The sequence below is a fragment of the Ailuropoda melanoleuca genome, chromosome 1 (assembly GCF_002007445.2).
Source record: "Ailuropoda melanoleuca isolate Jingjing chromosome 1, ASM200744v2, whole genome shotgun sequence".
NCBI lineage: Eukaryota > Metazoa > Chordata > Mammalia > Carnivora > Ursidae > Ailuropoda > Ailuropoda melanoleuca.
Window position 1 is genome coordinate 142,799,742 of NC_048218.1, and position 25,822 is coordinate 142,825,563.

The 25,822-nt window shown below is 39.9% G+C and overlaps 1 protein-coding gene and 1 pseudogene across 3 annotated transcripts in view; both read right to left on the reverse strand.

Moving 5' to 3' along the window:
• Positions 1-25,822, reverse strand: part of CDK6 (cyclin dependent kinase 6) — a 238,152-nt gene that overhangs the window by 166,899 nt on the left and 45,431 nt on the right. For all 3 annotated transcript variants that reach the window (XR_004627502.1, XM_002918235.4, XM_034667706.1), the window contains exon 2: positions 8,160-8,295. Coding sequence is in view for 2 of the 3 variants with exons in the window: in XM_002918235.4 (XP_002918281.1) it covers positions 8,160-8,295 (136 nt within the window). In the remaining variant the exon portion in view is untranslated. The remainder of the gene's footprint in view (positions 1-8,159; positions 8,296-25,822) is intronic.
• Positions 12,690-22,192, reverse strand: LOC117803544 (annotated as a pseudogene).

Consider the following 25,822-nt stretch of genomic DNA (forward strand, 5'->3'; position numbering starts at 1 on the left):
GACACTAGCTTTTTTTTTTTTTTTTTAAAAACCCCTATTTCCTGTTAGGAAAAAAAAAATCCAAACCACTAAATAACTGTTATAGTTTGTTATTACATACTTGGAGATAATCATGTATTTGCATAATTCCGTCCTTTTTCTCCTGATGTTTTCAGCTACTCCAGGGCTTGGGAAGCTGCCTAAGGATTTCTTTTTGGGGGAGTCCTCAAAATCTAGATTATCTAAATCTGTTCTCCCTGGAGAAGTTCCTTGGTTCACTGGAAGTGACCACACACTTAGAGCTCATACACTGTATATGTCCCCCTAAATTTGGGGGAAAACTCAGTGTTGACTCACTTCCTTCTGGAGTCAGTGGCCTGTTGTGGTGCTACTCGGCTGGCTACTCTTGCACTGGCTGCTTAACTCTTCCTCAGAGCGATACAGCTGATGTTCCTCTTAAAGCTATCCCCTCCCAATTCCGTGTGTGTGTATGTGTAGAGGGAGCACATGCACAGGGAAGGGTGTGGTTGTGGTTTGTGTGGAGAAAACATTTCTGTTGAGTCAAAAGACTATATCTAAAGCTGACTTTCCATAGGAAAAAAAAATATAATCTAGGTTGCTTTCCTGATGGAAAGTCCAGACGCCTGTTTAAAAAAAAAAAAAAAATAGAATGCCTCCAAGCACAATGGTTAATACACTAGGAATGATGTGCCTTTTAAAAAAAGATTTATTTATTTATTTTAGAGAGAGAGAGAGAGAGAGAGCGAGCAGGTGTGTGAGCACAGGGGAGAGGCAGAGGGAGAGAGAGAATCTCAAGCAGAGTCCTGCTGAGTGGGAAGCCCCACACAGGGCTCCATCCCACAGCTCCGAGATCATGACCTGAGCCGAAATCAAGAGTCGGATGCTTAACCGACTGAGCCACCCAGGAGCCCTGAATGCGTGCCTCTTCTAAGGCATAATAAGGGTCTAGAATGTACATACATGGATTAGATAAAACACTGTAACAGAGGGTCCTGTAAAGTATTACGTCGACGTGGAAGGGTATTGGAACTAAAATGAAAGAGTACTAGGATGCAGGCTGGAAAAAGTCCGAAGCTAGGGACAGAGAGAGGGCTGGTGCAGAGCTATGCAGAACCCAGGAACGCTAACCATGTGGAAAGTGGGGGTGTGGTGACAGCAGTGGTTGTGGGGGCAGTGACAGGTGGGAGAAGCAATGGAGGGGAAGGGTATAGGGAATGTAAGATCTTTGGTACTAAGAAGAAAATTAACTGTCTGGGAAACAGCACTGGTGAGCAATGAGCCCTGAGTGATTCAACTGTACCATAGGAGCGAACTATCTGAAGTTAAACTGCTGTAAGTTGAGACCCATTCTAGAGTAAAAATCAACACTGGCATGACTGGCCTGTGAGGTCCTTTGCCCCAGAACTAGTGTTATTACGACATTCCACTTTGCTTATTAAAATTAATTTTATTAAACAGTCCTCTCAGGCATCTTTCACATATGCATTTTCTTTCAAAATTATTTCATGTTACTACAAAAAGCAGCATTAAACACAAGGACAGATGTGTGTGTGCATGTGTGTTTTTAAAAACATGGTCTATTCAATTAGTCCAGCCATGATATTAGATGGAAAAAAATGTCCTTCCAGGATCCTTATCGTTATTGTGGAGTATGTGTTCTTTGAATTTCTTGCCTTGTTTTTGGGATCACCTTATTATGCAACATCTGCTCTGAATTTCAAATGTGATAAACAGAGTATGAGTGTCAGTGGCAGATGGCTAATGACCAGCAGCGACAGGGCATTCAAGCCTGCCTTGTTTTCTGAGAAGCGATATTTTCATGTTAATTTGCTCTGTGTCCTGCAAAGATGAGACAAATCACCTGCTCATAATTCAGGCAAAGTGGAGACCACCAGGAGCCAAGAGGGGGCAATGGCTGGATTCCTTTCAGGGCGAGAGGAGAGAAGGGTCTGGGAGACTTTTCCTCATCTGCAGTGGAGGGGAACCCATCAGTCTGCATTATGTCAGATGGAGAAAGATGAACCAGCCCTGGGCATCCCATTCTGACACCAGTGCCACTGTTTACTGCAAGCAGATATGATTCATGAAAACAGATACTTCCCAGAGGCAGAAAACAGGTGCTGTTAAGAGTGTGTGTCAGTCTCTGAAGTCTGGGTTTTGTAAAATAAACCTAATAGTATATTTTATCTCCTAGTGAAAAGATTACAAACCAACAGAAATCTGTAAGAAACATTCAATTGAAGATAAAATGAAATCTAATTCACAGGGAAAATGACCCACCCAGACACATAAACCTTGAGCTTTTTGGCCTTCTCAAGCCCTATAGAATTCATTTATCATAGAAATACATAAGTAAAATGTAATTTTTATTCCAAGATTGAGTCATACAAAGGGGCCATATGGTCCTGAGCTAAAAGAACCCTGTTCTATTTTGGAGAGGCAGCTGATCTCTTCTGACTGATCTTTCGGTGCCTTGCATTTCTACTTGTGAAATTAGACTGCCAGTTTCATCAAACATGTTCTATGCACAGAACGTCCGAAGAAGGAGTTAGTAAGATGTTGAGAAGCCAATCATGTACTAGGAAACACGCTGTACTATTATAGGCAAGCGTAAGTACCAAATGAGTAGCTCGGTAAAACAGGGCATTTCATTTTAAAACCCTATAAAACAGAAGATTTTACATGGAAGTCTCTCCTGATACATATCCTGCCATATAGTTCATTTTCTAGATAGCAGTTACAATGATTAAGGAACAAGGAGATGGATTTTATTTATAGGTTCTTTCTGGTTCCCTTTCATCGGGCGGCAGATAAACGCATGAAAGAGGGAAAAAATCTGGAAGCCCCTTTTTCTCATAAAGCCCTCATAAGTGAAGAGTGCTATATAAGCACAGAGACTCCAAATTTATCATGAACTCTAAGGAAAAAGACAATCATTAAGATGTCATTTATTGTCTCGTAAGTTTAAGCATGGAAGTCCAAGAAGGTAATGTCAAATCTCAAAGAAAAATAAAGATGGCAGTGAATTCCTCCATAATCAAGTAAATTGAAAGATAACACTCTGAATTAGAAAGAGGAAAACACGGTAACCAGAGTCTATGAAGCAAAATGGGAATATTCGCTGACTTCAAAGTACAGCAGTCCGCAGGCTCCTCTTAAACAAACGTCATTATCAACACCAGTGGACGTGCCTTACGATGTCAAGAAGAGGTGGTGAAGAGCTCAAGATGAAGCATGCGTAAGATGTATATATGCGTTTATTTTATTTTATTTAGAATAAGGTGTATTTTAAAATGTTGGAAAGAACCACCCAGGATTTCATTTTATTCTCACGAGCCTCTCAATGGCAATTTCTCATTCAGGCCTAAACCATACTTCACATACCTTATCAAAGCCTGACATGAATACCATGCAGTAATCGCAGGTTTTCCCAGTGAGTTCACCCAACTATCAACCTTCACTAATACTTAGGGCTTCAGGGGTGCTTTTCTGCCTTTTCTATTTTTTAATAACAAATGGTATTTAAAAGCATTTGATAAGTTGTTACGTGATCTGTGTAATAAACAGATCCAATAAGCCCATCCCGGGTTCTTTTCTAACAAACAGGTTGATGAAAATACTGAACAAAAAGATTTTCCCTCTCTCAGACCTAGTCAGAGACCATGGAGCATTCCAGTTTTATTCCTGAACTTCAGTGGGTAATAGGTAAACAGTGCCCCAGAAAACATGGTGGAGGACAGGGCGCTGAGGAAGATTCCCTTAGCCTAAATGATCCTATATAGAAGGTCTTTTCTTGATTTTCTGTTTTATACTACTTCATAGTTAAGATTTGTTTGTATATTTATAATTATTTTACAATATGGCATGTTCTGACACATACAAGACGACGTCAGTACTAATACCTATATTTCTGAAGAACATTTCAGAAAATATGTTGGTACCATAATACAAAGAATAAGCTGTATTGTGCTCATTCATAAGTTTTTGCTTTGTTTTGTTTTTACCTGAAAACACTCCCTAAACTATTGTAATCACCATAAGAAAATGTATAACACATGCTTCTGGGTGTACTTTATCTCGTCTCTTCTAAGGTCCTTGAGAGTAAGCTTCTTGACTAATTCATTTTTGTGTTCCCCAAAGACTAGCACAAAACTCTCTGTTAATATTCTGAAAATACTTGTACCAGTATACTCAGAAAAACTCTTATTAAAACAAAACATTCTATATAAGAATCCAATTGTGTTCCCAATAGGTTGTTCATAATAACAATATTCTTCTGATCTAATTATCTAGTTACTGAGACTGCCTATAAATAAGCCTACACAACAACAAAATACTTCTGTTTTCTGGCTGGGTTCTTACAAAATTCAATTAACCAGAACCCCAACTAACCAGAATCTCTTACTTAGCAGATATTTATCCTGCATACCAAGTTTTTTTTTTTTTAAAGATTTTATTTATTTATTTGTCAGAGAGAGAGAAAGAAAGAGAGAAAGAGCACAGCAGAGGGAGAGCAGGCAGAGGGAGAGCAGGCTCCCCACAGAGCAGAGAGCCCAATAAGGGACTGATCCCAGGATTCTGGGATCACAACCTGAGCTGAAGGACGATGCTAACCGACTGAGCCACGCAGGCGTCCCTGCATACCAACTGTTTAAAAAGAAGTCAATCACAAAAACAAAAGTACAAGTCTTTACTAAAAATAATTTTGTATCATTTCTATATTTGGCTTAAAACTATATATTTGATGGTTTTATAATGCTTTTAAAGGATTATTCATGTTTTAAATAATGGCCTTAACAGATCGCAAACACTCAAATTATTAAAAATTCTTATATTTGATAAGGAAGAAAAGCAGATTAGCTTAGTATAGTTCAAAAAAATTTTTAAGGGGCGCCTGGTGGCTCAGTCATTAAGCGTCTGCCTTCAGCTCAGGGCGTGATCCCAGGGTTCTGGGATCGAGCCCCGCATCAGGCTCTTCCGCTGGAAGCCTGCTTCTTCCTCTCCCACTCCCCCTGCTTGTGTTCCCTCTCTCACTGGCTGTCTCTCTCTCTGTCAAATAAATAAATCTTTAAAAAAAAATTTTTTTTTTAAAGTTAAGGTGAGGACAAAATAGGTCTTTTGATTAGCCATTGACATCTACATTAATTGTGTAAAATATTTAATAATTTACTGTGAAAGCATCACTACACCATTAAACACGAACCTTAAATAACCAGAGCCCCTTGCCTCCACCTCCACCCCTACCAGGAAACTTGGTCACTACAGGATCAGTGGGGGTGCTGCCCCTAAAGGCTGAAGAAATTTAACAGACTCTGGGACAATAACCTGTTCAATACAGAATGAGTGACAGTCCCTTTCCCAGGAGATAGATGAAAAACTCAGAAATAGTTTTAACAATTCACCTTATGAAAACCTTCCGGTAACCAGAGTTATCTCCCCTTCCTGCCCCTGCTTTCCCCATCAACCTTCACATCAAATACCACTCTCCAAATTCCTCTTCTCTCCCTCACTTTGGTGACCACCTTTCTGCCTGTTCCTCATCTTATCTTGCTTACTCCTGCACCCCCACCCTTAGGAATTCCTCCCAACCCTGATGTGCTTGAGTGGCTCAGTTGGTTAAGCGTCCAACTCTAGATTTCAGCTCAGGTCATGATCTCAGGGTCAAGGGATTGAGTCACGCTTTGGGCTCCACACTAGGGCATAGAGCCTGCTTAAGATTCTCTCTCCCCCTCTGCACTGCCCCCTCAAACCCCCGCACGTGCACACACGCTCTCTCTCTCTCTCTTAAAAAAAAAAAGAATTCCCTCAACCCACTCGTTTCTACCCTGCCTGATCAAACCTTACTACAGTGCATTATTTTGGCTTATCAACCATTTTAAATACACAGGTATTTTTGTAAACGATTCCACTCAGCAGCGTCTAGTGCCAAGAGAATTTAATGTGAAGCTCAAGTTATCTATACAGGTGGTAACATATGGCACAAAAATATAGTTACCTTGTCTTGTTGCTTAAAAAAAATGACTCCCCCCTCAAAATAATTTTGAACTTAGAACTAACTACATCCGAAGAAGCTGATGATGATTCTGACAGTATATATTTAAGCTGTTGGAAGTCATTTAAAAATAATTTTGAAACAATGATATCTGAAGAAAGGTTGTCAATGTGTCTTATTTATTGAGTACCTATGTGTAAAAATCATGTAGCGACTGTCAGGATACAAAGATAAATGAATATGGACATAAATAATCACAATTAAAGGTAGAAAATAGGACCAAGAGGGGGAGATGTACAGAACCAGTGGTGTAAGACCAGCTGTAAAAGTTGATCAACTGGTATCTGGGGTGGGCCAGATATTTCAGCAGACAGTTACTGGTGAGAGGAACAAAGCAATGACCCTGAGGAGGAGGAGGACCACATAGGTAGGAAGTCGTGAACCACACAAAGAGTCTAATTTGGCAGAAAAGAGAGTACATGAAAAGGGGCGATACCTTGCAGGATGGACACGGGGTTTCAGACAAACTCATAGAGGAGAGAACTGGAGCCACACTAGAATGGAAGGTGAGAGGAAAAAGGGGTGCAGGAATAGAGAAGAGGAGGTCCAAAAACAGGTAAGAAGGAATACCTACATTTAGGTGTTTTTTTTAAAGATTTTATTCATTTATTTAGAGAAAGAGTGCACGCACGTGAGCAGGGGGAGGGGCAGAGGGAGAGAGAGAATCTCAAGCAGACTCCAAGCTGAGTGTGGGGCTTGATCTCATGACCCTGACATCATGACCTGAGCTGAAATCAAGAACTGGACACCTAACCGACTGAGCCACCCAGGTGCCCCAGGAATACCTATGTTTAAAGGGTCTTCGAGTCCCTGGAAGTGCTGAGGAGGAAACGAGAGCACTACTGAGCATCACATTCTTTTTTGAAAGGCAGATGGGAACATAAACACTTGATCAACCTAAATCCAAAGGAATTAATCATTCAGTATGTCAAGTTCTAAATGTGCCAGTATCTGAAAACACCAGCTAGCTACCACTGAAAGACAAGATAAAGTATTTCTAGCTATTACCTATCTAAAATGATGCTGAATTTTAGAACTCATTTCTAAACAATGAATGATTAGGTAAGGAGTTTGTTAAGTCACCTAATACACATAAACAAAAGGGTCTTCATGAAGACCTGCACGCCAACACTCACTGATCTAAGAGATGTACTGGGAAGTTCCATTAAGCAGAACAGAAGTATGACCAACAAAACTTCCTGACTAGGTTTTTCTGTTAGATTTAAAAGAAGAAAGAAATTCTGGTCAGCCCAGCACATCTAGCTTGCTGACCTCTAAGGAGTCTTAAGTCATTCCTGAATCCCAAGGGTTTAGGAAAGTACCTGGCACTTAGGCTTCCTATAAGTGTTTTATAAATGAGGGAAAAAATGGAGAAAGAAGGGCCTAAGAACCAGTATTTCAGATTTACATAGTATAATTTACATCCTGGAGTCAGCATACAATTATAATATGCAAAGTGCTCATGCCTGAAGTTTCAAATTTTGTCCCTCAGAGTCTGTTAATCATTACAAAGAGACTGAGCTGTATTTACGACACTATACCTTCTAAGGTTAGGGCCAGATAGTGTACATATAGATACCTTTCAATAATTTCAATACGTATTAAAACTAACAAAGGGGGTGCCTGGGTGGCTCAGGGCATGATCCCAGGGTCCTGGGATCGAGCCCTGCATCGGGCTCTCTGCTCCTTGGGAGGCCTGCTTTTTCCTCTCCCGCTCCCCCTGCTTGTGTTCCCTCTCTCGCTGGCTGTCTCTCTCTGTCAAATAAATAAATAAAATCTTTAAAAACAAACAAACTAAACTAAAAAATGTTTTTTTCACTGAGTCCTAAAATTAACAAACTAGAATATATCTCATTCTTTGAGCATCTCACTTAGTTGATATATTTAATTATATACTGAATTCCAAAAGCTCTAATCCTGGCAATATTTTTTTAAGTAAGCTCTACACCCAGCGTGGGCCTTGAACTCATGACCCTGAGATCAAGAGTCACATGCTCTACTGACTGAGCCAGCTAGGCACCCCCCTGGCAATTTTCATATGGAAGAAATGCGACTGCTTACTGGCCTATAATAGTGTTTAATCAAGCAGAAAGAGGATTCTTGGTACCTTTATGGTTTCGGTGGGCACTCCAGGCTCCGGGACTTTATCCAAATAAGTGGTCAAGTCTTGATCAACATGTTCAAACACTAACGTTAGTTTGGTTTCTCTGTCTGTTCGTGACACTGTGCATACATCAAACAACCTAAAAGAAAAAAGAAAGAGATATTAAGTAGGTGACAATAAGCAAAGAAGTAATTTGTATGTCTTACATATATCCTGCAATTCGATCATACAATAGGAAAAAAAATACCGGTGTTGATCATTGTGATAATATGTGAGGATGCTTAATAGGATCTGATACTTTAATAGCAATATGAGATTCAGGAGAGAAGCACTTGGTTAAGTGATGACAAAATCCACAGCAGCAAAAAGACAACATGACGGGAGCATAAGAATGTCAGCCTGGAGAGTTTCCTTAGTTAAGACTTTACTTACGTACAACTTGCCAAAGGAGATAGTTTAAAAAATTGCAGCCCAGGAAAAACATGGTTCTTTCTAGCGCACAGTTCAAGAATTATTAAAGAGACAGATTACGCATTCTTTGGAGATGCTCGACTCTGCAGTGAAGATTTTCCTGGAATTTAAGGTGTTACAATCATGCCTGTAAAAGTAAGGATGATGAAATATAAAGAAATTTGGATTATTTCTAAGAGGGACTTCTCATCCTGGTGAATCAAATCATTTCCCTGGAAAGGACATAAATTCTTGGTTTAAAAATTCCAAATATCATGCTAACAAAAACTGAAATTTTAACATTTTTGGGGGAGAGAGGTGGTATTTGAAACTGCATTAGTAAACTACATTACCCTTAAATTATAAAGACAGATTAACGAACTTTATAATTAAGTTCGGGTGGGTGAATCTAATATCTTCCATACAATTCCACAACTAAGTCAAAATTCAAGTTTTAAAAGCAAAGCCTTCAGCAGTCGAAAAGCATTTTCAAGCCCAAGGACAAATTCTTCTTTACTTTCCACCACACACAGCACACTCTCCGGCACATGAGATGCTCACCACATGTTTGAATAATTAAAAAAACCACCCGTAAACAAGCTGTAAGAAAATTTGACAAGAATGTAATATAAGTACTAAGAAAAGACTAATAAAATGCTATTTATAGCCTATTCTTTCATTTTTAAAAACCAAATAAACACTCTTTATTTCTCTTCAAAGAAATTCACTATACATGTGCATATAACCCGTCCCTAAAATGCAGGGTTGACTCTCCATTATGTACTTTGCATATTACCTCTGTTGAATCTTTAATGCTGAGCTGGTTCACCATGCCACCCCACTTGATTTCTGGGCTAAATGGGGCCCCACAACATTTGGTATTTCTCTGTGAATTTAAACGAAACTTTAAAGTAAACTAAACAACACTATAATTAAGTTAAATCCAGTGGGATGGACACCAGCACCAACCGCACACACTTCACAGCCAGATCCATGCTGCTTTTTAATTATGGGCAGTTTGGGATGAGTTCTACAACTCCACTAAAATCAATTAAGATCCACTGAATTTCTTCTCACATTCATCTACTTCTAAATATTCTGGCTTCTAAGTTTTAAAGATTTTATTATTTATTTGAGAGCGAGTGAGCGAGCACGTGTACACACACACACACACACACACACACGCCTGTGAGTAGGGGGAGAGGGACAGAGGGGGAGAAGGAGGGAGAGGGAGACAGAATCTGAAGCAGAGTTGAGCCCAACTGGGGTGGATCCCAGGACGGGGGAGATGATGACCAGAGCTGAAACCAAGAGTCAGATGCCCAACCATCTAAGCCACCCAAGTGCCCCGATCTCTAAGTTCTATTTCAAAAAAAATGTTTTTAAAGATTTTATTTATTTATTTCAAAGAGAGCACGAGAGCGAGGTGAGGGGCAGAGGGAGAAGCAGACTGCCTCGTGACCAGAGAGCCAGATGTGGGGCTCGATCCTAGGGCTCTGGGACCATGACCTGAGCCGAAGGCAGATGCTTAATCGACAGCCACCCAGGTATCCTGATTTCTAAGTTTTAATCATCTACTTCTAAACTTGATTTTTGAAATTCCCAAGTTGTCTTTTTTTTTAAAAGATTTTATTTTTTTGATAGAAAGAGAGAGCACGTGGAAGCAGGCTCCCTGCTAAGCAGAGAGCCTGATGTGGGGCTCAATCCCAGGACCCTGGGATTATGACTTGAGCCGAAGGCAGACGCTTAACTGACTGAGCCACCCAGGTGCCCCCTATTCCAAAGTCTTCTGATGTCACTAATGTGACTTATTCTGGAAAACTATTGTAATAAAGTAAAAACTCTAATAAATTTGTTAAAGATAATGCCATTAATCATATGAGTGCCATATGACAATTATGATTGCTATCAAGCCTGAATTCGACACCTGGGAAGTTTATCAAAGCAACTCCCTCAGTTTGGTAAAGTGAGGTGACTACCATTTATTCATGGGCTCCTCTGAACCATCTTTTTTTCCATTATAAAACCCACATAGTTGGCCAGCTTCACTTTTTTTCTTCCTTTTAAAGCAGAAAAAGGAGTTCCACAATCAACAAGCTTCTTTCTATAGGTTACTTCTATTTTTGTAAAAAGGTAAAACAGCAACGAATCAAAAATGACATGCACTAAATTCAAACACAAACATGGGAACTACACCACTAAGTAGTGTTTTGTAAACATTACTTTTAAAATGTTTTCCATTATAATTAATACATTTCCTTCATGAAAAAAACACATTTTTTTTTTTAACCACTGCCTCAGGTCAACACCGATTGTAGTAATTCCTGCTCTTCCTGCACTTAGAGTTTGTAATATTTGAAATTTTAGTAATTTCCAAAAGAAAAAAAAATTTGATGGGGATGTAACTGGAGAATAAAATGATCGTAAAACACTACTGAACCAAAAGGTCACCTGCTTCCAAACCGTTGTTAGTTACCTAACCGTCGTGGCAGTATGTTATGTTGCTTCATTTTACTGAAACCATGTTTTCAAACGCTGTTTGTATGACACAATTCAAGAATAACATCTAACCTACCCAAGTTATTTTCCTCAAAGTTTTATCATTCTCTTCAAAATATGAAGTCTCACTGACGGGACTTGAAGCAATTGGACTCCACACATGAGAGAGGCAAAGGTGAACTCATGGAAGCCACTGCCAATTGCTCTAAATGATAAGCCATGGAGAAAAGGCACTAATTTAAATTGGCAATTTTTTTAAGGATTTTATTTATTTGAGAGAGAGAGAGAGAAGGAGAGTGAGCCCACAAGCAGGGAGAAGGGCAGAGGGAGGAGCAGACTCCCCACTGAGTGAGGTTCGACCCCAGGACCCTGGGATCATGACCTGAACAGAAGGCAGACACTTAACCAACTGAGCCACTCAGGTGTCCCTTTAATTGGCAATTTTCAAAATGTGGAATTTTAAAGAGGATTCTGTGACAGTGCATAGCATATAACATTCCTGTACAAATTTTAATGTATATAATTATTGTATTCTTCAAGGTTACAAAAAGAATGGTGTTAGGTAGAAGTGGCTCAAGCCGGTTCAAGGAGGTAATTCTTTTTATTTTTTTAAGGGGCTATTATTTTGGGGGGCAGACTTTCTGAAATCAGATTTTAGAACTTTTTTTTACAAGTGGAGATCACATTTTTGATTTTGTACTCACATATCTTCTCTATAGATACAATTTAGACATTCATATCCTCAAAGCAAAAAATCATCAAAATAGAAGACTGGCACAGCATAGTCACATCCTACTGATAATGGTTACACATGCATGCTTTTTATTGGTCTCCAAACCATTGGGAGTTTATTTAACCAAGGCTCTCAAAACTTTCATTATTTGTATGCAACTCCAGAGAAAACCAGTTTATCAATTTGTAATTTAGTGATCAGGGTAAATGACACTCTTCCGGTGAGTAAATACATGTCAGTCATTGCACAGGTAATCTAGGTCTCTTTTATGCCCCCGATTCAAGACAACTATCTAATTATCTTACAGAAGCAAATTTAAATGAAATACCCAGAAGGTAGCTCATACGATGGATATAATCTAGATGATCTTAGCCTAAATTGATTCCTTGCTCCTTAATAAAGTACAGTGCCTCCAGATACATATTCCACAGGTGCAATGATTTCTTTTCCTTGGTCAGTGCAGAAATATAATTTGTCCTTCCCAAAAGCACCTTTATCCGTTTATCCACGAAGAAAGCTTCCTTTTGTTTGCCTTTGTCTTGATTCTGAATATATAATTCACGGGTTTACAAACTTTTCCAGTGACTTCATTTTGGTGTTCATTTCATCAGGTAACATTTGAGAGGATATTTTTATTTTATAGGTTAACTATTTTAAATTCACTGTTAGCCAAGTTAATAGCCATAGACAATTTTCTTGTAGAGCGTGATTCTAAACACAGTGAGGAGGGGCGCCTTGGTGGCTCAGTTGTTAAGCGTCTGCCTTCGGCTCAGGGCGTGATCCCGGCGTTGTGTGATCGAGCCCCACATCAGGCTCCTCTGCTATGAGCCTGCTTCTTCCTTTCCCACTCCCCCTGCTTGTGTTCCCTCTCTCGCTGGCTGTCTCTCTCTCCGTCAAATAAATAAATAAAATCTTTAAAAAAAATAAAAATAAAAATAAACACAGTGAGGAGAGGCCTGCTAGCTCTCATCAGTAAGTTGTACCTCCTGTGTAGCCCCTGTATCTGAGAACAACATCCTACTTTATTGTCCACGGCCTCAGGCAACAGACCACAAAGGATTACTGGAAAGAAAAGAAACATAGCATGAAATTGGTCATTTCTTCCCACACCTCCCAAAAGGCCCAGTGGCTAAGTTTTCAAGTTTTCTTAACTAGAATGAAACATAAATTTTAGAGGAATTACTGATTGAGTTGAAGGGAGAAGGCAACAAGTAACGCAGTATTTTCAAAAAGTCTGAAATTTTGTGACGATTATGTATCAGTTTATGTTGCCTTAAGCTTTGCTGGTTTTTAAATGATTTTTTTAATTGCAAGGGAACAGGTTTAAACTCGGGAAATAAAATATAGGTCAGTCCATTATTCACATATTCTTCCTCTTGGCCATGATGTCTTCCAAGCTTTCCCTGGAATTTTCCAGTTACCTCAGGTATAGAACCTTCTTGCTTTTCGGGAATTGTATATGGCACAGTCATTCCTTCAGGTAAGTCAGGAACTGAGCCTGAAGAGTTTTTCAGTTCCTTTTCTGAAACTTCAGATACCAACTCAAAACCCAACCCTTGTCTTCACGTATTCTCTCTTCTTCTTGAACAGCCTCCTGTTCTTGTAGTCTTCCTGCTGCTTCCTGCAATTTCTGTCAACACACTGAGGATTTCGGCTTCATGGACCCAGTAGGGAAAAAATCCTACACTGCATTATATCCAAGGCAAAAACTCACAGTACCGAAGTTTAACAGAAACTTTCACACATTCTGCACCAAGATCCCAGCAACCATGCCGACAGTGGTGGGAAGACTGGTTGCACAAACACCGTCTCCTGAGTCTTTTCCTCAGTATTTGCAGCAGTTTGGCAGTGCACGTGCAAAACAAGCAGATTCTCCAGGAACTATGAGCTGTATATGCCCTGAAACTGCACTCGTACTGACCCCAGACTCCATCCACGTTTGCCCAAGTTCATTACAAGCCGTGTTTACTGTCATCCGAGCTTCAAAACCATCCGCACAGCTAAGAACTAGGTCAAGGGGTTTTCCCTCTCCTCGTCCACCATTACCTATTCGTATCCATGAAATGTTGAACGTTTTCTACTGTGGTTGTATTGTAGTTGTACACTTCCTAAAGAACACCAGCGTTAATGTTCCTCAAAACATATTCTGCTGCTTGAACTTTACTTAATACTGCTTGACTGGAAGGATAGGTTGGAAGAAAGGTCTGTGCGTATGGGCTGGTTCCTGCTTGTCGTGGTCAAAGAGTAGCAAGGTAGCAAGGCCACATCGGCAGTCGTGCTACCAACTCTGCCAACACCTGCTATTGCTACAGCAAAGGCACAGAGTTCCCCGAAGTTGCTTCCAATTCCCATTCGGTTCCGTGCCATCAGGCGCCTGTAGCGGCTGGAGTCCACGGCCTCCAGGCCCAGCTTCTTGATGAGAAGGCCGCCCACAGCCCACAGACTTCTCTCCTGGGCCAATTCCACTCCAGCTCCTCCGCCCACTGCTGTGGCCGCTCGCTCCCCAGACTCGGCTGTGGCTGGGACCCTGGCCACCGGCTCTCCCAGCCCTGAACCCTGGGAAAGTGCTCCCAGGTCTCTGCCACTCCCACGGGCCTCCCGCCCTACCACCTCCGGTGCCTCCCGTGGCTTGCAGCCATCATTCCCCTCAGAACAAACCCTCCTAGCTTCCTTCCTCTCCAGGTCTTGAGAGACGGGCCACAGCAGGGCCAAGGTCATCGGTGTCCGCAGATGGCGGCCTGCGGTGTTGCCTTTCCAGCCAGTTAGGATGTTGGCATGAATTTTATCAAGAAAATGCAGTGTACTACTTTCTCCTTAGAAATTCACAAGTGACATCAAGGGAAGGAGAGGTCCTGGGAGGACTGGTAGGATACCCGCCTTTTTTGACTCTAATGCTGATGGTCAACACCACAGAGCCAGGACTCCACCGGAGACATTTGGGGAAATGCTGCTCTACACTGAAATACAAAATTCAGTCTGACTTGTTTAGTGAACATTATCACAGTAAAAAAAAAAAAAAAAAAAGTTGTAATAGTCCATATAGTCTACACTGTATTATGTGTAGGAAATGCATTTTGAGTCAACAATTATAAATGCAGGTTTCCCCAGTTTTCGAAAGTTCACGCCATTGCCCTTTTACAAAAGTCCTACGTTTGTACACCTGTTCTTGCTAACTGAAAGAAATCTCAGAGAGGAGTTTTGCTTTTAGGAAAAAAGGAGAAAAGTGAAAATAGCATTCAAGCATTCAATACTTGGTTTGTAGTGAGCTTTTATACAGGCAGCGTGCACCCCAAACAGTGAGGGGGGCACCTCCAAGCTCCTTCCTTACAACGATACTCAGCCTCTGGGCATCAAGCTACCTTTTCTTTGAATGCTCTCTATGTCCGTCTGTGCTTTACCTCGATTTGTTTTGTGCACCCATTAGCAAGATGTGTCCTAAGGTATCAGAAAAGCCCAGGAGAGGTTACTTTTTGGGTCTGGGAACACTCAACAAATTTTCCATATAAATTAATGGTAAATGCTTCTTCACTTTACACCATTTCAGCCTACAAAAGGTTTCATAGAACATTCTACTTTCAAATAGCAGGAAAGGCCTGTATTCATCTGAGGAATTTTAGAATGTAATATTTATGATGCTTTTTTGTCTACAATGACTCCCTCTGGAATTACCCCAAATCAAATAAATAACAGTCAGTGTGGTGGGCAATAAAGAGATCGTAGATGTTTTAATATAACAAATAAGTCTCACATAAAGCAACTGAGCTAAACAAGAACTGAAATCCCTGGTATTTGGCAGGAGGTTAACAATCTGTAATATATTTATATAAATCAATGAGGAATGTGGCCAGGCTGCCTATAACCCTACACTTGCAAAACAGAAGAGCCAGACAGGTCTGAACATTTGAACGTAAACCCTGGAAAATAACTTCAACTGTGTGATTCCTTCTGTTGACCAACATCTTAAGACTTTTGAAAACTTTTTTTTTTTTTTTGCTATTCAGTAAACTGACAAAAATACCATTTCAATGGTTCCATGACTTCCAGTTCCATAAGAGAAATATATTCACCCTGTGTTGAATATGAACGAAATATCTCGGATGGCTTTTAGAGGAAATCAAAACTACCATTCGATACGCATCCTCAGCTTAATGTGATCCAAGTGAATGTTCAGAAAGGAGAAGGGAAAAGTGGTTCTCAGCATTCACTAAGTCTATGCATCCAGTTTAGCTATGCAAAAGGCAATCCAAAAAAGCCAGATAGGTCATTACCATCTCACGATTAAATCAGCCAAGCCTCTCACTATCCCATAAAGTAAGTTCTCTCCCTGTCTCTATAGTCCTGACCTCTCAGCTGCGGGGCAGAGAGCAAGTGCTGGTCCAGCACAGCCCTCGGCTTCCCAGCTGTCCTAGTGATGTCATTAGCTCATAACAAAATATCTCTGTGAATTAACTCTGCATCCTACCCATTGTAATTCTTAATGACTGCTTCCTGTTCATGTTTTCCATTTAACTTGCTATTCTGGATCTATTGCATAGGCAAGTTGCCTTTATCTAATGGATGGGATTACATCCAATAGGTTTGGGATTTCCAAAGATTACAATTTACAAAGGTCTCCCAAACAACACGCTTTGTAAACACAAGCCCTGCCTTTCTGTTGTGGTTATAAGAAAAGGGAAATCTGCATTATTTGCTGTGATTAAACTTTGACCTGTCACAGGAAGTTCAATGAGGATTTTTTTTCCTGTCACTTTTTTTTCATACTCTTGAATGTTTGGACATCAAATAGTTCAAGAGCTGAGAGATCTCTGGCACAGCTGCCTAAGGGCGCTAAACAAAATTTTATTTGAACTACAGCCAGTCTGTGGAATTGAGAAGAATTCTCTTTTATCTCTCTGTTTCTATAGTCCAAGTCCACAGAACACATTCTGTGCCTATAGCTTGCATGCACCCGAGGTTATGTTCATGCATCCTGCTTGTCCCACACTGCTGGATACTGGCCAGCGTGTTCTCCATTTGCTCATTAAATATGGACTGTGTGTGCACTTGTTCTAAACCAACACCGAATGGTGTAACTCCAGAGGTATTTGCCACCAACAATAATGAAAATGCTGCTAGAAGGAACTTGCCATTTCAGCAGCGTCCATAAACATTTATGAGTACCTACCATGTACAGGTGTGGTACTAAGTTTTAGAGATTCCAAAAGATCTAAGATGGGTATGGTCTTTAAGAGCTTTACTATCTAGCTGGGGGAGAGAAGACTGATATATAAAACTGTAAGTAATGGCGTATGGCTGTGTATTCATTCCAAACAAATTCTATAAACGTAACACAAAACTTTATACATCACATCAAAGTAAATTCATTCTACATCCTAATATTCAGTAGACATCTGTGATGTCTGCCTTTCCAACACTTATTACCTCTTCTATAAACCATACCCTCATTTTTTGTTGACGAATGACTCCTACTCAGGCAATATGGTTTCAGGGTTATGAGCGCAGCATGGCACATAACCTACCCTGTAGAGAGTGACACTGATTGATCCAGGGATAGATAGGACCATGTGAATCAGTCCCAGGACTTTTACTAGAACTTCTGGGAGAGTAGAGCTCTCTTTATTCTGGGATTACCAAACTGGCAACATATAAGCCTGCAGCTGCCGATGGCTGTCTTTGTCACCACTTTAGTGAGCATACCATGGAATGCAGCCAATGGGGAAGAGAGCCAGCACGGAGAAATTATCGGCAAGAGATTTTAGAAGACACTGGTGAAACACTGGCCCCACTTGTGCCGACATAACCCTGGATTTATTAGTTATGTTAGCCAGTAACATCACTTTTGTGCTTACCCAGTTTGAGTTGGGCTTTTATTACATACCAAAAAAAGTGTCCTAAGACATCTGTACGTATCTTGAAGACATATGTACGTATCTACATACATATTTGTACGTATGTTGATACGTACATACCTATCAGACTTGTACATATCTGGTTAAATGATTTTGAAACATCAATATCTGACCTCAAATATGTCTTATATATTAGACAAAATGAATTAGGGTCAAGCATATAAAACAGTAGTAGTTTCCTCTAGGGCACTGCACCAGTCCTGACTTGCTGGGAGACAATTCCCCTTAAACGGTCCCTCCATGAGCATGTCCACTGGGCAAGAGTAATTGACAGCCCCAGAGCAGACGAATTCATCTCTCCCAAGGATTCCTATTTGAGGTTCCTGGTCTGACTGCAGAAACATTTTGTGGAGAAAAAGCCGAGAAGGCAGAAGGCACAAAGACAAATTCATAGCAAACAGGAATATGTAACCTAGAACAGGAAAGGACTCAGTGGGGTAAGAGGAAGTGAGGAGGCAAGGAGAAGTATTTAAAAATAACACGATGATACAGAGTTTAATTTAAAGGCTGAATCCCGATGCTCAGAGATATGTTCTCCTAGAACTCTGCATTAAGCCACCTCACTACCTACTGCTGAAAAGGGGACATGTGCCGTGAAGCTGACTCTTGGGCAATGCGGAGTTTACGGGTGCTGACCTCCCTGCAGCCAAAAATCCATGTGTAACTTCTGATTCCCCCAAAACTTAACTTCTAATAGTCTATTCTTGACTGGAGGCCTCACTGAGAATGCAGTCGATTAACACATATCTTGTGTGTTACATGCACTACATACTGAATTTTTATTTATTTTTTTTACAGACTGAATTTTTAAAATAAAGTAAGCTGGTGCTCACTTCCGCAGCACATATACTAAAATCGGCCCCCGCACAAGGATGACACAATTTTGTGAAATGTTCCATATTTAAAAAAAAAAAAATAGAGCAAAGAAAATGTTATTAGGAAAATCATAAGGAAGAGAAAATACATTTACAGTACTGTATTTATCAGGAAATATCTGCATATACATGGAAGCATGCATTCAAGCCTGTGTTATTCAAGGGTCAAGTGAAATGTCAAATCGTAACTCTAAAGCAGGGAAATCTCTATTCATGCTGTTAAATTTAAGGCTACCATCATCTGACAAGGGAATGTGAAGTCAATATCTTTTATTTACTAAATCACTTGATTCTTTATAGCCTTAAAGAGAGTGTTAATAAGAAAGTTTTGTAGTTCATCTTCTAATTCACCTTTAGAGTTTCTACTAATCTGGTTTCAGCTCCTTTCTATATATATGTGGCAGTCTGGATCTATGAATTAATATCTTTGCATCCATTAACCAAAAATGTTTTACTTGTTAAATAGGAATCCCCCAAATTGGGCAAGTTTACAAGATACAGCTTGCACGACAGTAAATATTTAAAACAGAGCAAACAGTAGAACTCCTATATATGGAAACACGCTGCTACCATATGATGGCATATGACAGCACAAAATTGGTATACTATTAGCTGTGCCCCAAATAAGCTCTGTGGAAGTCCTAATGGGAATATGGGGTGCCTGTCGACTACTCTGCTCAAATTCAAGATGAATTCCTGAAATGGACATTAAGCAACAGAATTCAAACTTCGTCCACAGTCCTACAGCAAGCACTAGAGGCGCTCTTCCGTTCTCAATAGTTCTTTACACTGCTAAATGCATTTTGTATGAATGAAAGGCAGAGAGAAGAATGAGATAGTAGCATCACTCTGTTATGCTAACTGTATGCTATTACGGGAAAAAGGAAATACTACTGCAGAGCTCAAACAAATGAGGAAATCATAAAAACATATTTGTTCTCTTATAGCGCAGAGAACAGTGGAGGAGGCAAACTATTCAACAAGTGTGTTCTAAGTCACCATGCAAATCGCTATCCACCTGAAGTCAAGAGAGAGAAAACACAGGTAGCTAGTCAATGCTGAGTTGATATTTTTGCTGAGTCCAGTTCCAATACAAAATCGTTTTGTAAGTTCAAAAAGAATGTGAAGTCAACTCTACAAAAAAGAAGAAACCTGCAAATTGAAAAAATCAGGGACTGTTCCATATGGATTAGAATAGACACCATCCGGCAACCCCAGCGACAGCACAGGAATGAGCCGCTAACTACTCTTTTACCTGTTGAGGTCTCCACCGAGACTCAATCACCTCACTTACCCAACAGCCAGCTTCCATCAGCCACTTGACAAACATAGATATGTTGGTTAAAACAAGGGCCTGACAAGAGTGAAAGGATTAAGAGACCTCCAAACCTGTGGCATTTGGTGTGGAGGTGGGGTTCAGGGGCCCTAAGTCCTAAACTCTACTGGCAGGTCAGAGATTACTGATTAGCAAAACATAGCCTTAAACTGGAAATGCCTCTCCACACTTCTGTTTATCCTGTTCTTTTCATTCTCCATGGCACCTGACACAGCGTCTAACACACAGCAGGTGTTTATAAAGGTTTGCTGAACGAATTAAGCTTTTCAGAACTGTAACTCAGGGAAAAGTCAGCAGCAAAGTAAAAGTGAGGATCTTCTGAGATGTCGTTAGGAGAGAAAGCATGGCACTCTGAGTAAGCCAAATCTTGTCCCCGACGTTAAGTGAGGCCGTACACTCGTAAGTCGCCTTCGTTAACTAACACTGTTAGTCTGCTCCCTATCTACTCGCTTCTTCTACATATTTGGACTTTTTTAGTCCTCACAACAACTCTATGAAATGGTGCTCACTTTGTGAATAAAAAAACAGCCTCATTCATAATAGCTAAAAAAGCAGAAACAACCCAAGCGTCCATCAAAGGATGCGTGAATGAACAGAATGCGGTATATCCACGTCATGGAATATCATTGGATAATAAAAAGGAAGGAAGTAGAGATACATGGTATGACATGGATAAATCTTGAAAAGATTACACTAAGTGAAAAGAACCAGCCGGGTAACCATATAGTGCACAATTTCTGTCCACGGTAGGCAGGTCCTTAGAGACAGAAAGCAGATTAGTGGTTGCCTAGGGCTGGAGGTGCTGGGACAGGGAGAGGAATAGAAAATGACCACTAATGAGTACCGGGATATTTTTAGGGTGATAAAATGGTCTAAAGTTAGATCGTGGTGACGGTAGGACAACTCAGTAAGTAGACCAAAAACCACTGAACTGTTTATACAGATAAATTTGATGGTATGTAAAGTGTATCTCAGTAAAGCTGTTTGGAAACAAAAGGAGGAAAGAAAGAGCCAGAGAGGGGTTTAGTACTTTGCCTAAAGCACAGACAGTAAGTGGTGGAGATAGGATCTGAATTCAGGCTGTCTGGTTCCAGAGTTAGAGTTCCTAACCATTGTGCGATCCTACCTCTGCAACATTTGGGTCAGAGACCTCTGTGTGGCCGAGGAGACACACTGGCAGACAGGAGCTGTGCTAACGTCAATCCCCCAACACCTTCGGTAAACTTGGATAGAGCAGTATATGCTTTACATGCTGGACTGAAAACAATAAATGTTCAGAAAATTCACAGGAAAAATAAAGTTGAAGACTATTGATCCCCTAGGCCCTCTTACATCCTTCCCTTAACTAGTTAGAAAAATAACCCACTTCAGTTCATCCAATAGAGCTAGAAGAAGATATTCTGATCTCAAAAATACGAGAGTTAAATGATATTTTTGAAAGTAAAGTCAACAGCTCTGGCTTGAGTCAGAAAGAGTGCTGGATTCTGGAAAACTTTCAACATTCAGTTCTGTCTCCATTTCTGACCTGTAAAAGCCCCGTTCTCCAGCTTTGGGCCTCTCTTGAGGAAAAACGACGAATCAGCCAAAACGAGGCAGCTGTCTGTGCTGAAGACTGTCTGCTGGGTCTTAGAAGAAAACGAACCAAACTTTACCTACACCATAAGCCAAAAATCTTTCATAATCACATCCTTAGGAGGTGAGTAAATTTATCCCAGCACTAATTCACTCAGGTACTTAGGATTAGGCTCTTATCTAATCAACCACTGCAGTTACTTCCTTTTAAGGAAACATAAATGACTGTAAACATATGAGAAAATGTTAAACTAGATAATAACTTAATGAAACATAAATGACAACATCAGCAATATACTATTTAAGCCCCTCAAATTGGGTAAGGAATTTTTAAATGATAAAATGGCATAGCATCTGTGAGGGTTTGTGAAATGGACCCACATCACTGCGGGAGTACGAACTGGTAAAAACAACCACCAAAAAAACAACCAAACCAAACCAAACCAAACAAAAACCTTTTGGAGAGTAATCTGGCAAGATAGGTAGATAGATACATAAACAGATACACAGATCATGTGGCCTTTAAAAAGATGATTCAGATTCATATTTACTTTACTGAACATGGAAAGGTATTCACAATATATTATTAAAAGAAAATGCAGGGGCGCCTGGGTGGCACAGTGGTTAAGCGTCTGCCTTTGGCTCAGGGTGTGATCCCGGCGTTATGGGGTCGAGTCCCACATCAGGCTCCTCCGCTATGAGCCTGCTTCTTCCTCTCCCACTCCCCCTGCTTGTGTTCCCTCTCTCGCTGCCTGTCTCTATCTCTGTCAAATAAATAAATAAAATCTTTAAAAAAAAAAAAAAAGAAAATGCAGGTTTCAGAAAAATATGTACAGTTTGACTCCACATGTCTAAACAAAATGGTAGAAAGATAAATCAAGATGCTAACGGTGGTTATCTCTGGGTGATGAGATTGCTGAGCTGTGTTTCCTGTTATTTGCCTCTCTAGACTTTCTACAATGAGAATGTATCAATTTTTAATAATAAAAACAATCACCATTTTAAAACCAAGGATTGTAAAAAGCTCCTTTTCTCATTTAAGTTTTCTTTCTTCCATCACTCATATACTTTTCTTCAATCTGCTCCTCTGAGTTACTGAGAAAAGCCTGATCCTCAATCCTGAAATGGCAAGTTTTTAAAATTAAATGTGTTAACAACTTAAGTTCTTAAATTGGCTCTAGGAGAAAAAAAATAATATGTACGCATTACGGCCTCACTGAAAGGATGAGATTTTAATCTTTCTCCAGTATGGAGCAACTCCATAAAAAAGCATGTAGGAAAAATAAAACTACTTTTCTGATGCCTGGCTAATTGTTAGGTCAAAAGTAACAGAATTACCATGAAATAAAAGAAACAATGACAGCTCACAAATTCTTTAAATTACTCTAATGTTTATCATACAAGCCAGGGAAAAATTCTGCATGGTAGAATTATGGAATTTTGAAAGTATAGGGAAATTTAGAGATTATCTGGCTCTGTACAATTGTTTTACAGATAAAGAAACACCAAGAGAATGCAGATGGGCAAAGCGACTGAAGGAATAAGACACCTGGGTCTCATGGCTAAGAATTCAGTGCCCTTTCTACTACAACAAGGTACAAGTAACCAAAATAACAAAAGCAACTAAAAAAAAAAGTCATTATAAAAATTAACATCTAGCATCTTATATTCTATTTTATTTTTTTTAAGACTTATTTATTACAGAGAGAGTGTGCATGTGCACATGTGTCCGGAGGGTGGGGGGAGGTGTTGGGAGAGCGAGAATCCTCAAACAGCCTTGTGAGCACAGAGCTGATGCAGGGCTCCTCGATCCCAGGACCCTGAGATCATGACCTGAGCCAAAATCAAGAGTTGGCTGCCCAACCGACCAAGCCACCCAGGCGCCTCTAACATCTTACATTTTAAAATCAGATCTATTCAAGCAAAATTTCCAGGAACTACTGTGCTAAGAACTGAAAAAAAGGGGCGCCTGGGTAGCTCAGTTGGTCAAGCGTCTGCCTTTGGCTCAGGTCATGATCCCAAGGTCCTGGGCTCGAGCTCCATGTCAGGCTCTCTGCTAAGTGGGGAGCCTGCTTCTCCCTCTCCGTCTGCCTGCTGCTCCCCCTGCTTGTGCTCTCTCTCCGTCAAATAAATAAATAAAATCTTAACTGAAAAAAATCTATAAATATATTTTAAGGACATCAAGAAACTATATTAAAAGGTAAGAAAACAGAACATAGTTGGAAAAGTTGGAAGAACTGATCGCTCTATCAACTGCCAAATTTAGGCATCTGAAATTAGGTTGTTTTGTTCAGATGTAAAAATGTGTAATATTAAGTTATGATTTAGTATGCCTACAGATCAATTTTATTTTAGAGTTTAATCTTTTTCTAGGAATATTTCATATAATAAGGTAAATATTTCATGATGTTGAGAGCAATTAAAAACTAAAGGAGAAGAATTTGTAAATGTAGCTCCAATCCCATGTTCTCCAAAGAAGAATTTTTCTTTTGCAAACAACCATAGGAACAATTCATCCTGAGACTGTGTGACTGTATCAGGCAACTAACCATGAGAGAATTTTTGATACCTGATTCTTACCCATCATAAGCCCTCAAACTATTTAGAATTAAAGTTTTTAATGAAATTCTCTATAGCATGCACTGAACATTTCTTGACTTTTAAAGCACAATATACTGATTGTGTTCTACTGATGGATAATTCACAGTAATTACTGATGTTATGAAATTACAATCGTTTTAATTCAGCTGTATTATTATGATCCTTTATTTGAGTGCTTTCTAGACACATTGACATGACACCAGGAGATCCACATTGAGACACATTATAAATCAAACTGTCAAAAAACAAAAAAAAGAATCTGGAAAGCAGTAAGGATAAACTACTTACCACCTACAAAGGAAACTCAGTACAATTAATAGCCAACATCTAATCAGAACCCCGGAAGACAGAAGGCAGTGGATGACACATTTAAAGTGCTGAGAGAAAAAAAACCATGAACCAAGAATTCTATACCCAGAGAAACTATCCTTTGAAAATGAAGGTGAGATTAAGACATACTCAGATAAGCAAAAGCTGAGGGAGTCTATTGCTGGTAGGCTTGCCCCCAAAGAAATGCTACAGGGAGTCCTTCAGGTTGAAATGAAAGGACAGGAGAGAGTAACTCAAAGCCATGTAAGGCAATAAAGAACACTGGCAAAGGTAACTAATTACTGGGTAAAAATTTAAAAAGCCAGCATTATTGTAGTTTGGTTTTGGAACTCTTTTTTTCCTAATATGATTAAAAAGACAAATGTATATGACAATAAGTATCAATCTATGGTAATGGTCCTACAATGTGTCAAGATGAAATGTGTGACAATAATAGCATAAAAGGGGACGGATGGAGCTGTATAGGCAAAAAAAAGGTTTTTATACACTGTAGAAGCTAAGTTAGTATTATTTAAAACTAGACTATTTTAGGTTTAAGATGTTAATTATAATCTCCAGCATAATCACTGAGAAAAATTCTTTGTTTTGAAACTATCTTCATGTCCTGAGAAATATTTTCTTGAATCTTCTATCATTTATGAGCCCCTAGAGTGAGCCTAGGACTGTACCTGAGACTTTTCATATACAAACTCATTGAATTCTTTTAATATCCTCATTAAGTGGGCATTATTATTCTCATTTTACAGATGGAGAAGCTGAAGCAAACACAGTAATTTGCCCAGATGATAGAACTGTAAGACGCACACCAGGATTTCAATTAGAACCTTCACATGCTTCTTTCTCCTTGATCCGGACCTCCAATACCTAGAATCTCATGGTCCCATTCTCTTTCCACACAACGCACCAACACCTCCACGACATAGCCAACAGCAGATGATAACTATCTCCCCTGTGGCCAAGGCTTCGTATAGTACCTAAAGGTTGCAGAATCCCCAACCTGTCTCTCCAAAACAGTTCTCTCCCCAAATACCACACCCAGTCACCTCTTGGACAACTTTAACCAATATTCTAAACATTTCAATTTCAAAGTGTTTAGAACAGAGCTTACCCCACCCCCCCTTGGTGAACCATACCACCAACCAACCAATTTTCTAAGCCCAGAAACCTTCAAGTAATCCTAGGTTCTTCCAAGACTCCATACATGTAATCGAGCACCAATTCCACCACCTAAATATTTCTCTATCCACTGCTACTCCCTGAGTTCAGGTACTCATCACTCTTGCCTAAACTTCTATAGAGGGCCTTTATCCTGTTCCCTGCCTTGTGAAGACTTCCTGTACTCAGCCTCTCACTCTGGTCCT